At 46.0% G+C, this 14,735-nt stretch overlaps 1 protein-coding gene across 1 annotated transcript; it reads left to right on the top strand.

The window, feature by feature from the left end:
- The first annotated feature begins 7,281 nt into the window (after positions 1–7,281).
- On the top strand, positions 7,282–10,804 carry LOC136578343 (GSK-3-binding protein-like). The gene has a single exon (XM_066578345.1). The coding sequence runs from the start codon at positions 7,526–7,528 to the stop codon at positions 8,012–8,014; it is 489 nt and encodes a 162-aa protein (XP_066434442.1). The 5' UTR covers positions 7,282–7,525; the 3' UTR covers positions 8,015–10,804.
- Positions 10,805–14,735: the final 3,931 nt, after the last annotated feature.

The following is a 14,735-nucleotide window of genomic DNA, read 5'->3' as shown; positions in this document are numbered from 1 at the left end:
CAGCGCACGCTGATGTCACAGTGAGCACCTGGGATCAGTGCCAGCAGCGCCGAACAGAGGAGCAGTGGCGCTTCGACGAGTTGGAGGGGGCAAGTATATGTGTCTCAGGGGGCGCTATCACTACTGGGGCTAATATAAGGAATACTATTAGTAATAGTGTCCCCTATATTGGCCCAGTAGTAATAGCATTACTACTGGGGCCACTGTGAAGGTCACTATTACTACTGGGGCCACTGTGGGGGTTACTATTAGTACTGGGGCTACTGTGGGGGTTACTATTACTACTGGGGCCACTGTGGGATGTTACTATTACTACTGGGGCCACTGTGGGATGTCACCATTACCGCTGAGGCAGCTGTGGGATGTCACTTTTACTACTGGGGCCACTGTGGGTTGTCACTATTACTACTGGTGCCACTATGGGTTGTCACTATTACTACTGGGGCCACAGTTGGATGTCGCTATTACTACTGGGGCCACTGTGGGATGTCGCTATTACTACTGGGGCCACTGTGGGATGTCGCTATTACTACTGGGGCCACTGTGGGATGTTGCTATTACTACTGGGGCCACTGTGGGATATCGCTATTACTACTGGGGCCACTGTGGGATGTCACTATTACCACTGGGGCCACTGTGGAGAGTCACTGTTATCGCTGGGGCCACTCTGTGGAGTCACTATTACCACTGGGGCCGCTGTGGGGGGTCACTATTACCCCTGGGGCCACTGTGGGGCGTCACTATTACTGCCGAGGCCACTGTGGGGGTCACTATTACTGCTGGGGTATGTTTACATGTGGCGTAAATACTGCAGAATGTCCTCAATGGAAATTTCCGTGGTAAATTCGACAGCATTTCTGCATCCAAAAAGCAGTCAAAATCTGCATCCTGTCTATTTTAAAACAGCCCTTTCCTTTTTATAACGACGGAGGTAAAATCATATGTTAGCCAACACTGCAATAGACAATCCCTGATTGATGGCCCCAATTCATCCAGTTTTGACAGAAAGAGGTTCTTATGTAGGGCTGTAACATTCCTGTGTATGTCTGGCTTGCAAAGAAATGGACGTGTGCTTCTAATAGTGACCTACAATTCACAGCTAGAGGTATTAAGGAAAACCGCAAAGAAACTCCATCATACCCTACACAAGGATGACCATTTGAAAACAATATTCCCGAAACCTCCCCTTCTATGTTACAGGCAATCTTCAAATATTAGGAACTTTATCATCAGGAGTGCATTGCCCTCTGATACACAAAAAGGAACTTATCCCTGTAATGTAAGGAGCTGCAAGACCTGCTGACATGTACGGACCGTGGACAGGATACACATCCCTAACACACAGCAGGACTATAAGATCCCTGGGACATTCACATGTTCCACATCTGATGTTGTGTACCTGATCCTGTGCCGTCAATGTCCTGTTGGGGTGCTTTATATTGGGGAAACAGGACAAAAACTAAGAGCCGGTATGAGATCTCATCGTCACACAATCAGAGAGGGAAAGACAGAATTTCCTGTGGCAAAGCATTTTTCTAGTCATAAACACTATATGGAACAGATGAGAGTTATCATACTGAAGAGCAACTTCAAGCATAAATTTATGGCCATTTTTGATGCCCTCAAGAATAGAATGAACCCTGGAGTGGGGTTCTTGCATCAGTGGAGAATATGGAAGTTCTGAAGGAGGTCGAGAGGGGTGTTCTTAAGGAGAGCACCCAGGGGGTGAGTGGAGACACCTGGGGGGTGAGTGGGTTGGGTAATGGTTCCCCCTTCCCCAGGGAGGGGGGGAAAGGAGGGGGGACCCAGACGGGGTGCTATTCTCAATCATTGTTTTACAGACTTGGTAAAAGTCATACATTGATTTGAAGGAATGCTGCCAGCCAATAGGTGGTGCTGCAGAGGTATTGTTCCATCTTCCCTATTTGCAGGTCTGAAGGAGAGATAACACACAGGCCTGTGTCCCCCAACACCAATTTAGAGATCATAAAACTGTCACATTCCTTACCAGTGAACTAATTAGTATTTACATCCCTGCTCATCTTGTCTGGTAGTGTTTTAAATGCAAATTAGTCTTGCTATGTCTGTGCCTTCTCATGTGTGTACATATATACATATATATATATATATGCACATACCCCATCCAGATCTGTTTTCATTATGCCTGAGGAAGGATCCTAAAAGGTCTGAAAGCTTGCAATAGCATCATGTATTTTTGTTAGCCATTAAAAGGTATCATATCTACAAGATTACTTGGTTTCTCTTACTGAGAACAATCACATTTGGCTTGGAATAAAACATGTTTCTTTATTGCTAATGTCCCACAGATTCATTTCTGGCATTTGGTCCTCTATAAAGAAGACTGCCCAAATCTCCTACACACTTGTAGACACATCTAGTCTAGGATATGGATGACAGAGCACCACAGGCTATTTAAATAATGTCTAACCTCAGCTAAGGCCATAACATTAGAATATGTTTCTCTGTTTGGATCAGACAAATATTTCAACATTTTTCATTATTTTAACAGATACTCTAGTCTTGTGTGCAACAGTATTTTGCTGGAAGCACGCATGGAAAATAACTCCTGGCTTTGCAGAGATGTTGCAATGAATATTGCTTACAATAGTGATACAAATACTAAAAGAAAGAATTTATCAAAACTAGTGTATCAAAAAAAAGGAAAGCATCGTTTATAGCACTTGATCAGATCTCATTTTTCTAAAGCTACCCTTACACATTAGGTTAAGGCTCTGTTCACATCTTTGTTGGAGGTTCGGAGCCTCGCTTACAAATTTCAAGTAATGGACTCTATTACAGAACCCAACTGACCCCTTTTGTATGTCAGCGAGGTGCATCAGAATGCAAGTGTTTTTTTGTCAAAAAACGGATCTAGCAGAGCATTATGGTTTCCGTTGTGAACAGAAGCAATGAATGATGCAAGTATAAACAGAGACTAATGTAGACGGGATCCGCTAACAGTATGATGTGTATGAAGGCCTCACAACTGTCCACCTCGATGAAAGATGTTGTGGAAGACTAGGATCAAGTCAAGCAGAGTCAATAGGAGTCTTCCTAGCATCACAGTCTCTTCGTTCTAGTGATCAGACCACTGCCTACGGCATATTGGTGGAATGTATCATTGATATCTGTAATGAGAAAACCCATTCAACCCCTTTAGTGGCATGCCCGGAAAATCTGCTGCACTGACCATGCAGTTAAACCCCGGAACATTTCCGAGGACAGCTCTAGTGCTGAAATGCTGGCAAGGACACACAGTGATTGTGCCACTGTACATGTTTGCCACTTCGAATTACCTCAGGAAAATCTCTGGGGCTTGCTGCGCTAACATGGTAATAATAAACCTGCCACTGAAGGGGTTAATAGATCAAAATGGAAGCCTAAAGGATAGTTTCAATTTTTTTAACCTGGTGGAATAGAGTAGAAGAATGGATCGGAGTAGAAACCTGACAGACTGGAACCTAAGTGAAGCCAACTGGTAAGACAAGAGTAATGTAACAGACAAATATACTGAATATAGTGGAAAACCCTTGAATCAGGACTCCGAGGTTGCATCTGACTCTTGTGAGGACAGCGTAAGCCTGGGGTTACACATTACAGCCTCCATCCGGGAATTCCACCTGGACTGAAAACGGCATTCAGACAAAACCCCGGATGGAACCATAGGCTTTCACTAGTCAAATGGAGATCAAAAAGGTCTTCGTTTGAGCAGGTTTCCATTCGCTTCAAGCACTTGTACCGAAGAGAATGGCGTAGTCATGTAATAGTGGCCAGTATATGTCTGCATTTGTATTTTGAACACTCTCCAAAGACTTCAATGAATGGTTTTCATCCACAAAAATGATGAAAGCAGTGCATATAGCTTTTTAAAAAATATGCGCATATTTTATACATCCATGTGAATGGTCTTATAGATTAACTTTAGCTCTGTTTTCCAGATCTCCTCCCAAATATCGGATGTAATATGCATTTCAAGAGGGCTGTGCAGATAGCTGTATCAAAATATCCTCCATCGGATGCCATATAGTCCCACATTAGAAGCTCTTTGTCATTGCTTTCATTAGAAACTTTAGCAAGACTATGGTTATATATTATTACGGTACATTATACATCATTTTACGGACAGAAATTCGCACACCAGTTCTTACAACTGAATGGGATCACAGGAAGGTTCTAGGTGGCTCATTGCCAACCCATTAGAGCAGTGGTTCCCAACTTTTTTTAGCCATGGAGCCCTTTTTGAAACAAAGGCTTATTGTGGAGCTCCAAAGCGGGACAGAAGATGAGGTCAAAGGATGGGCTAGAGGCGTGGCTTATCACGATATATGATTTTTACATCCATCATTATAAAAAGGACAGGGCCGTTTAAAAAACCCCAAAAAAACAGAGGGAGGAACGCTAAAGCGCAGGACGGGCTATTGATATACATTATATTTTAAATTAACATGCTGTGTAATTATATCCTGCACCACATGTCACCACACGGGTTTTTTTCCACACTGTGTGGATGAGATTTTCAAAATCAAATCCACTTGGTTGCTACAGCTACTGAAAATTCCGCAGCAAATCTACCCTATGTAGTAATAGTGACCCCCTATATTGGTGGCCCTAGAAGTAATAGTGTTTCCTATATTGACCCTAGTAGTAATAGTGTCCCCTATTGTGGCCTCAGTAGTAATAGTGTCCCCCACAGTAACTCCAGCAGTAATAGCGTCCCCTATATTGGCTCCAGTAGTAATAGTATCCCCTATATTGGCCCCAGTAGTAATAGTGTCCCCACAGTGGCCTCAGTAGTAATAGCGTCCAACATATTGGCCCCAGTAGTAATAACATTCACTATATTGGCCCCAGTAGTAATAACATCCCCTATATTGGCTCCAGTAGTAATAGTAACCCCTATTGCAGCTCCAGTAGTAATAGCGCCCCCAACAGTGGCCTCAGTAGTAATAGCATACCCCATATTGGCCCCAGTAGTAATAGTATAAAACAACGTCAGGAAAGCGCTTCCAAGGGGCTGCCCTGGAGTATAGGCTAAGATAGAAATGGGAATTTAAAGCATAAAGGATAAACAAAAAATGATAAGGACTCACCCGGTGTATGGTGAGAACCCCAGTGTGGCGGAGTCTCACCAACACCTCCTTGTCCAGGTTCGCCTATCAGATCACAATTGATCTTCTCACAGGTGCTGCTAAATCCCTCTGGTGGTTGGAGTCCGCTGCAGGGCTTCTGTGTCCAATTCACCATTGGACCCACAGTGTAGTAGAGCAATAAATAGAAAAATGCTCCTGCGCTGCCTCAACAAACGACCGGGTCATGACAAATCCAGTATCTGTCAACCAGTTTATTAGATTAGTACAACGCGTTTCGTCGCTATAGGGCGACTTTATCAACTACATACGGTAGTCTCCTAGGACCCTGCAGCTCTGCTGTGCCAGGGGATCCCAGTGGTTATGTGATCGCCGGCTCCCATAGTGGAAGAAACACTTCCCCTCTCACTTCTTAGTACATAGCGCTCATTAAGCACAATGCACCCGAGAAAGCAGAAGGGATATTTCATGCAACAAGGCCTCACATAACTTCTGTGAAATTTCGGACCTCATACGCATGTTTCACGCGGAATAGAGGTCACAGGTATTTCCCATTGAATTCACTGCAAAACATCGCATGGCATGCACATCACACAGCATGCAATATGTTTGGCCGATCTAACACGACCGGATTTGAAGTACGGAATCCGCGATAGCCACCCACGCAGCCGATCTGTGGTGTTCTGCACACATTAAAAGAATAGAACATTCGCGATTTCCACGAGCCGAAATAAAATGGCAGCATGTTCTATTTTCGTGCGGACTCCGCACAGACGGCTTCCTCTGGAGTCAATTGACATTACGGATAGATTGCGGGTGTCCATGTCATCGCCAACTGATAGTGCAGGAGAAACAAATATTTAACCAAAAAATCTTGACTGCGCATGACGATGGCGAACCGCCGCGGCTATCCACAATACAAAAAAGACCAGGTACGCGCGGTCGCCAGCCAGGGTCAGAGACGGATTCCGCTGCGGGGCTCCCAAATGCGGAAATCGCACTGTGTGAGACAGGCCTTTGACTGTCCGATTGAAAACAATGGGCAATGCGTCCTGAGGAAGGCAAAAATAAAATAGGGCGAGCGGAGATTAAAAAAATTTTTTTTTTACCTCACGCATGAAAATTTTGCTCACATGTAGGACTCCATTCAAAAGAATGAAATTCATATTCATGCGAGTTTGGCGCACAAGTTTGGGGCTCGTGTGAATGTAGCCTCGTTTGAAGAGGCGGAATCCGCACCAAAAGTCTGGCGCTATAATTGACACGCTGCGGGTTTTAATTCCACAGATTTCCGCAACTGATTTTTTTTTGTTGCAGCGTGCGGATGACGCTTTGAAAATCTCGTCCGTCTTACTCTTATGAACGCTGCGGGTTAACTGTGGGATCAGTCCGCTCGGAAAATCTGTGGCGTATTCGTGCCACGAATTATGTAAGCAATGTTTGAGCACATGACACAGTGTTTAGTTTGTATTACGCGTCACGTTAGGCCATTGAAGTGAATGGGTCGGCATGGATACACAGGAAACGGATTTACTGCAGATTTGCGCAGCAGGCCAATAGGCCCTTCTGTTCCCTTTTTTGCGCAGGCGAATACGCTGTGTACTTGCACGCACAAGAACCCGCAAGAGCAAGCGCAGGTAAATGCGATCAGTCACGTAAATATGCAGCATATTTACGTGCCTGAAACCTGCATACGCCGGTGCGAACGAGCGCTTATACTGGGAATGATGGCTGGCAAGGAGCGTACACAACAAGCAGCCGTTCACCGCAGCCTGGGTGTGGACGGCTGGCTGTCAGTAAGCTCTTATCTGCCCTGTAAATGGACTTGGCTGCCCAGCTATGCTGGTTTCACCTCACAAACAAAGAGAACATGGAGCCAGCCAGCTCCTGTCGCTGCTACTGCAGCTAATAACAAGAAGGCGGGCAGTCCGCAGGTTATAGGCCGGTCACGCTGCGGCCCGCCCCCTCCGTGTCACGTGTTGTGACTGACACTTTGTGTCTGTGAATCAAGCTCAGGCCACGCCCCCTCCGCTCTAACTGACAGACACACCAAAACAAGGTGACGTCTCTAACGTACGAGCGCCTTCAAAAAAATACTAGGGGCGGGGCCACGAGCCGCTGAAGACAAAAGGGGGGAACCAAGGATGGTTTCGTCCGCTGGCTTTGGACGTGTACAGAAAAGCGTCTAATAAACACAACGCTTGCCGATACCGCGGTGGTTGATAAGTCGTTTCAGACCGGGTATGTAAAACAGACAGCAGATGCGGTGAGTGAATTTGGCTATAAAAAGTATCGCCTCCCTTTGAGCTGTAAGTGGTACGCTCCGAGCAAAGGTCTACGTCACCCATTGTTTACAAACCCAGCAGGGCCGGTAGGAGCCGGGCGGTGGTGGAGGTGACTGCGCTCTTCTCTCAGCCATGCCGTGCCGCAAGGAGAGCTTCCTGCTGCTGGAGCAGTCGGTCACCGTGGACTCTAAGGAGGTGGACTCCTTGGTCGCCCGCATAGGAGAAGCCTTGCAGCTGAATGCTCACCGCGCTCCCACCTCCTGCAGCATGGCCCTGAAACCTGCGGCCATTACCCGGGCGCCGGCTGCCATGTGCTCCTGTGTGCGGGGCAGGACTACACCATACCGGGTATGCACCCCGAGGGCAGCCGGCCGCTATCACCACCAGCACACAGGGGGCGCCAGGCACTGCTTAGGGGGTACCAAGCAGCTGTGTGGCCGGGGCTGGGTACGAGGGAGCTGCAGGAAGCACCTAGGAGACGAAGAGGAGGGCGAGGAGGAGGAAGACCCCCACCAGCTGCTGCAGGAGCTCCTGCTGTCCGGGAACCTCATCAAGGAGGCTGTGCGGAGGCTGCACCTTACCGGGGAGGGCAAGGAGCCCACTGAGACCCTGGTGCAGTGAGACTGGCAGAGGTGGTGGTCCATTATAATGACTATGCCAAGGTGTGGGTGCTGTGCCCCTAGCTGGCCAGAAAACATCCTGATATCTCCACATCCACACTGCAAAATTTGTCAAATTGGAAAGAACCCAACTATGGGCACACACCCGAATGTGGGCACCTGCTCTTCTCGGAGAACCCCGTCATGTGCCGGTCTACTCTAACCCAACATCGTACATCTTCACCCTACGAAAAGACGTAATCTCCCACTAAACGTATGTGTGATGTCATCATGGGTAGCGAGCCACCAAAATAATGGCACCATAAACGACCCGCTCTCCACCCAAGTCGGTCATTCTGCCCTCTACCATGTGACCTCTACGGTGAACTTCTCTTGGTGGACACTTTATGGTGACTCTTGTGCCCACTTTTTTTGCGAAAGACAAACGTTGTATTTCTGTACTGATCAAACCTTCTCTCGTTGCTCCAGCCAAGAGGACTTCTATCCAGGACTTCTCAGCCACTTCTGACGAGGTCCAGCAAAACATGCCTAATAAACAGGGTGTACCACCTCGGGCATCACCTCTTCTGACCAGACCATGATGATGCTTTCTCCCCATCCTAACCAGCTGGTGCACAGTTGGCTGCTCCCTTCTTGGGTTCACCTGGACCACCTTCAGGGACTCTGGATTACTTTGGTGATCATGTGCAATTCTACAAGAGCCGGTTGTGGAGTCTGGCCCTCTTTGATGAGAAATGTGTTTTATTTTTGCCCCCCCCCTTTGTTTACAAGATACTTGAAGGGGTCACAAAAATACCCCTAGAATCTCAGTCTTGGAGTGAGCAAGGGAAGCTGTTTTGTGTTTCTTTTCTCTTTTAGTTCATTTTTTCCTTTCTCCACCCCTCTGTTTATAGTTTGTGCTGGGCTGTGATTAGGACTATTATCCCCACAGGTTTTTGTTTTGCCACTGCAGTCAAGTGATCCTGGGCGGGGGCCTGTAAAGGCACATATGTTTCCCTTATTTGGTGTTACGTAATTGTTCTCTGCTTGTTTACAGTTTTGCGCTGGCTTGTGCTTGTATCCTGGTATTATTGTTTTGCCTGGCAAAGCTTGTTGTTGGCATTGGTTGATGAAGGTCATAATTTTTTTTTCTTTTTGGCTAGATGAGTTGGACAGCCTGAGATAACCCCTTAATAGGACCGGCTAATGTGACTGTTGCCACACGTGTGCTGCAGCCAAACTAGACTTCTAGGCAGTTTCATCCAGTTTCTGCGTATTTGCTGGTTGCCGACACGGTTCTGTATCTGTCTGGTTTTACGGTAGTCGGACACATCTGGATAATCTGTTGATGAAATACAATTCTTCTCCTCGTGGGAAGTAACATTTGTATCATTTATATTGGCTGCTGCACGGGAACGGAATCCGTATTTGATTTTATATAACTTGTTTTGTCGGACCCCGTACATGATGTGGGAGAAAAGGGGCGTCTAAAACCCTTGTTGGGGTGCGTTCACATGTTGCAGAAGTCACACCATTGTTGCGGGTCCACAACATGTTACACAGCTTCTATTAAAATGGTGAAATCTGCTGTGGATCTGTACCAAAATCCGCCACGTGTGAACATGCCTTTTTTTTTTTAAATTTCAATGTCCAAACCTTTGCCTGCTACGCGTTGCTCATTCTAGCTCTACCAGTTCTACTCCTCCCATCTATAGAATGGCCCATAGAGGGGGTTGTCTGGAATGATAGGAACATGGTTGCCTTCTTTAAAGGATGAAGAGAGAAGGGGGAAACAAAATCGCCTTTCCTGCCCTCAGGCTGTCTGGGTATTGCAGCATGGATTCATTAAAATGAGTGGGATGAGCTGCAATACCCCATGCATCCTGTGCATTGATGTGGCACTATTTTGCAAGGAAAGGGGAGAAAAAAGGCAATCATGTCTTTATAATTCCAGACATTCTCTTCTAAAAGGACCAGAGGTTTCCAAAACCCACTGATCTGTGTTTTTTAAACTTGTGATCCAATTTTACTGGCTTTTTTTTTTTCTCGCTTTTTCCCGGAGTGGATGTATGCTTATTTACGTACACACATAAAACTCTGCTATAGCCTGTTCTTCTCATATGGATGTTTGTATATATGCAAACGGTGAATCCAAAATTGGCAAAAAGTCAAGGGGGGAGGGGGGGTCAACATTCAATATGTTTCTAGACCGTTTAATGCTCTGTTTATAGTGTCTAAAGGATCAATGGCAATAATGTGACTTGATATATCATTCATGTGATGTACAGTTGGTACATGGAATGAACATCAGTATTTAATTTCTCTGTACAAAGCGGATGCCGATAGCTGGAGGACCGCGGCCGGACGGACAATCCTACATACCCAGACTAGACGTTCTCTCAAGGAGTTACGATGTTCATTCCCTCGTTTGTTACAGATCTCTTCTAAAATGTGAAAAGCGGGATTTTTGGTTCCGGATGTAAATGGATGGACTTCCCTGATGATTGGTGCTCCTACTTCTGGTCCTATAAATCTAACGTTTTAGACCTGAGGGTTTTATTTTTTGGAAGGGCCATATAGTGTCAGTTCAGCAGGAAGCTTTTTGTTTCGGAAGCTCTGTACAGGTTTTTTTTTTTTTTTTGGGCCGTGCATTTAAGCTAATGAAAATTAAACTTGAACCAATGGTCATCTATGGTTTTTGTAATGACCGTTGGAAAGTGTACCCTTCGTACCGAAGTGACGATGATTGTGTTCCTGGAGTTTCAGGAGTTATAAATAAAATGTGTACAATAAACTTTCTTTTTATATACAAGCTTGTGTGGGTTTGATTTAATTCCCCTTTAACTGGGAGCAAAATGAGAACTCCACCATTTAAAAAAAAAAAAATTGTCAGAAGCCGTTTAGGGTTTGTTCACACGCAGTGGAGAAGGTGCGCCGTTGCTATGGGTGCGCAGCAGACTTCATCCCTTCTACTAAAAGGCTATGTTCACACGGGGTGGATATGCTGTGGGATTTCCACTGGGCAGTTGATAAACCGTCCTGAAATCCGCAAAAATAAAGTTGTGGATTTCGTGGGGATTTTCTCGGCTGTTGGTTTCTGTATGCAGATTTTTCACTGTTACTATGTTAAGTTCTGCTGCAGAAAAAGACGCTTCTATTCTGCAACATTAAAATCCCTTCTGTAAGCACAATTACACAGTGGATATTCTGCACTGTGTAGACAAAAAAATCTCAACCTCATTCATTTATCTGGGATTGCAAAACACTGCAGATTGTATGCCCAGTGGAGAATTGGCAGCTAACCCACGCTAAGGCCTTATTCCGACGTGCGTATATCTGCTGGGTTTTCACGCCCGGCCGATGTACGCTGTTCCTCTCAGCAGGGGTAGGAGCCCCCTCTCTGCCCCTCGCCACTGTTTGCAATGGGAGGGATGGGGCAGAGCTAAGTCTCGCTCCCTCACATTACAAATAGTGGAGAGGGGCGGAAGCTCAGTGCACTGCTCCCATCCCGCTTCCTTCTCCACCTGTAGAGACAGCGTATATCGACCGGGCATGAAAAAACGCGGCTGATATATGCACATCGGAATAAGCCCTTGAAATGCATTCACATGGGTGTTCCCCCCCCCCCCCCCCCCCCCCCCCCATGCTCCTTGAACGCATCGCCCATTGATTTCAATGGGACCTTAATTACAGCACATGGCTCTCGCTTGCTGTGTCCTGTGCAAGGTGGTTTCCCACTGAAATCAATGGGAAAACCTTTCCGATCCTTTTATTGCATGTGAAATTCGCACAAGAGGATCAGAATTTCTCCAAAACGAGGGTTTTTTTTTCCTTTTTCTCCTGAAAATTGCCTTGCATCCACGGTACGGCAGATAATGAGCATGCTATCGGGGTACACCCTGAAATTGTGGCTTTGCAGTTGGTTTCAGCCTTTTACATTACAAAGGCTGAAATCCTGTTGAGCAACATAATCGGCACCATAAAGGGACACCATGTGGATTTAGAATCTGCTGGAGTTTCCATTGACTCCTACGGGAACAGGAGTTAATGGAAACCTTCAGGCCTCTGCTAAAAAACTGAAGATGAAGAGAAATTTCCTCTTCTAGCATGACAATGACCCAAAGCATACATCCTAATCAACAAAAGAAGATCAAAGTTTTGGAATGGCCCAGCCAGAACCCAGCACTGAATCCCATTGAAAATCTGAAGAGGGCGCTACACATCAGATGCCCTCACAATCTGACAAATTTGTAGAGTTTATGCAAGGAAGAGTGGGCAAAGATTGCCAAGTCAAGGTGTGCCATGCTGATAGACTGTACCCAAAAAGTCTGCTGTCAAAGGGTCAACCAACAAAGTATTAGTTTTAGGGTGTGCATATTTATGCAATCACATTATTAAGAAAAAATAGTTGGGTAAAAACAAGAATATAGACAAACCCATGATGTAATAGGGGGGCAGGGAGATGAGGCAATAACAACATGGCTACCACACAACCTTTCAGAAACTGTAATGACCGCACTAATCTAATCAAAGTTTTAATCCCCCACATACCGGTAGTGGTGTATTAGGACAACAAACAGCCCCATTATGGCCTATGAGACATTGACTTTTTTCAAATCAAAACTCATTTAATTCCTTATCCTTGCAATTTCTGAAAACTTGTGTGGACAAGAATCGATATATGTAAATGCATGTCAATATACTGCCTTGGTGTAACTCAGACAGCAGGCAGAGCGCTGTCTGAGTGTCTTGTGTGCAACTTGCATTCACAGCCTTAAGGCTGGGGTCACACAGGGCCGAATCCTGCCGAAAATCTCACGGTTTGGCCGCAGCGAAAAAACGTGCGATTTCCAACGGGAAAGTGCTGCTTCAGAACCCACAGCACTTAGCCACGGGCTTTGGAGCGGCTTGGCTGCATGCTTTTCTGCTGCGTCTGGCGCTCCCATGGAGGAGAGTGTGGCTGCAACGGGGAAAAAAGATTGACATGCTGCGGCCGGGGAATCTGTGCTTCAGTGCCAGCTTCTGCAAGCTCTGCTGCAATGGATTCGCCGCCCTGTGTGGATGAGATTTCTGACAAATCGTGGCTGGCTAAGCTCGGGATCAGTGACCGCAGGCGGATTTGCCGCAGAGACATTGCGGACGGAATTTCCGCGGCAAAGCCACCCTGTGTGAACCCAGCCTTAGGCCTCCTGTCCACAGTTGTAGCGATATCACGCGGTAGATCACCACCACGGGAGCCCACGCAGGGGAGAGCTGACGGCTCAACGCGGAGAGCCATCTGACAGCTCACCTCGGAGAATCGTGGCAAATCGCAGCATGCTGCGATTTAAATCCCGCGAGCAGAGAATCGCTATGATTCTCCGCTCGTGGACAGCGGGGCTGCGTTTTTCATAGTAAGCCTATGGAAAGCATTCACTGCGTTTCTTACGGCCAGATTATCGCTGCGGGAAACGCAGTGAAAAATCGTCTATGGACAGGAGGCCTTAGGATACACTAATAGTCCCACTGATCGCATATTGCACCAAACAAGCCATGGGTGTTGTTTAACCATGTTGTAAGATGTTCAATTGAGCAAGTCTCTTTGATCTTAGCATCTAGCTCAAGACAGGAAGCGGAAGCCATCTGTTTCCAAGATCTTGCAATCAGGGATTATGCAACAATGCAAATACATAGGAAAGTCCTGGCAGACTTGTTGCCCAAACATATAGGGAAGGGGGGGGGGGGGGGGTCATTAAGCTGATGAAGTGGTTCCAAGGTGATAGAAGCATGAAGAAAATCAGCCCAAAAGATATGAATAGGGAACCAACATCAGACTGGCAGCAATCCTAGTGATAAGCGCTAGGACAACTGTCAGACACCACTATAGAAGTATAGGCTGTCTTCACCTAGCTGCAAAAATGTGCAAAATAGGCTAATAAAACCTATTGCAAAAATGATTAGAATCGCCTATTATGTGCAGGTACTCTTTAAGATCTGCATTGCAGGTCAATATTACACTGCAGATACACCATGTGGATGACATTTCTGAAAATCGTATCGACTTTACTGTTATTGTAATATCCTGTTTATTTTCCACATGCAAATCCACAAAGAAAAATATGTAGTGTATCTGTCCCATCCGAACATACTATGAAGGATCTGTTCATACCGCATTTGGCTGATATAGTGTGCATATATGCTGCATAATGGCTTCTATTGTATTACAATGTATATGCTAGAAGTAAATCTGAGCCCATGCTGAGCAGCTTTAGGCTGCAGACTCTAGTTTTGACTACAGGCCGTGTATACGGTCACGTCTTCCACATATACGCTCTGTTGAGAACATCTGGCTTTCTTGATTGGAGGGGGATGGAGGTGAGGACAGATGACAAATGGCCTCTTTCGCGCACTGTTCTTGCCGTGGCCTCCGTCCCCGGCTCTCTGAGATCCACATTCCTTGTACTGATTCCCAGGATTAATGTCAGGCTGCAGTATTTAAAGCTCAGGGATTTCATTGTGCCATACATTATGAAAGCGAACACCAGTGTTCTGCATCGGCTGTCTGCACATGAGTGTCAGGCCTTCTGTGTGGACTATATACGGGGCAGATTTTGCGCCATTCTGGCCTGGTATTACATATAAAGCTGTGCGCAGTTACCATATACACGCCTAGTCTTTTCATAAGGTGTAATTATGTGATATTTTTATTTGCAAACCCAGCATGCTGCTTCCTGGCGTACGTCTTTGATATTTTGTTGTATACC

This window comes from Eleutherodactylus coqui, chromosome 9, assembly GCF_035609145.1.
Source record: "Eleutherodactylus coqui strain aEleCoq1 chromosome 9, aEleCoq1.hap1, whole genome shotgun sequence".
Taxonomy (NCBI): Eukaryota; Metazoa; Chordata; class Amphibia; order Anura; family Eleutherodactylidae; genus Eleutherodactylus; species Eleutherodactylus coqui.
This window is presented reverse-complemented; position numbering and strand designations above follow the sequence as displayed.

Bases quoted from the DNA above. Each gene is read 5' to 3' on its own strand.
- LOC136578343 (XM_066578345.1), top strand. From the start codon at position 7,526: ATGCCGTGCCGCAAGGAGAGCTTCCTGCTGCTGGAGCAGTCGGTCACC.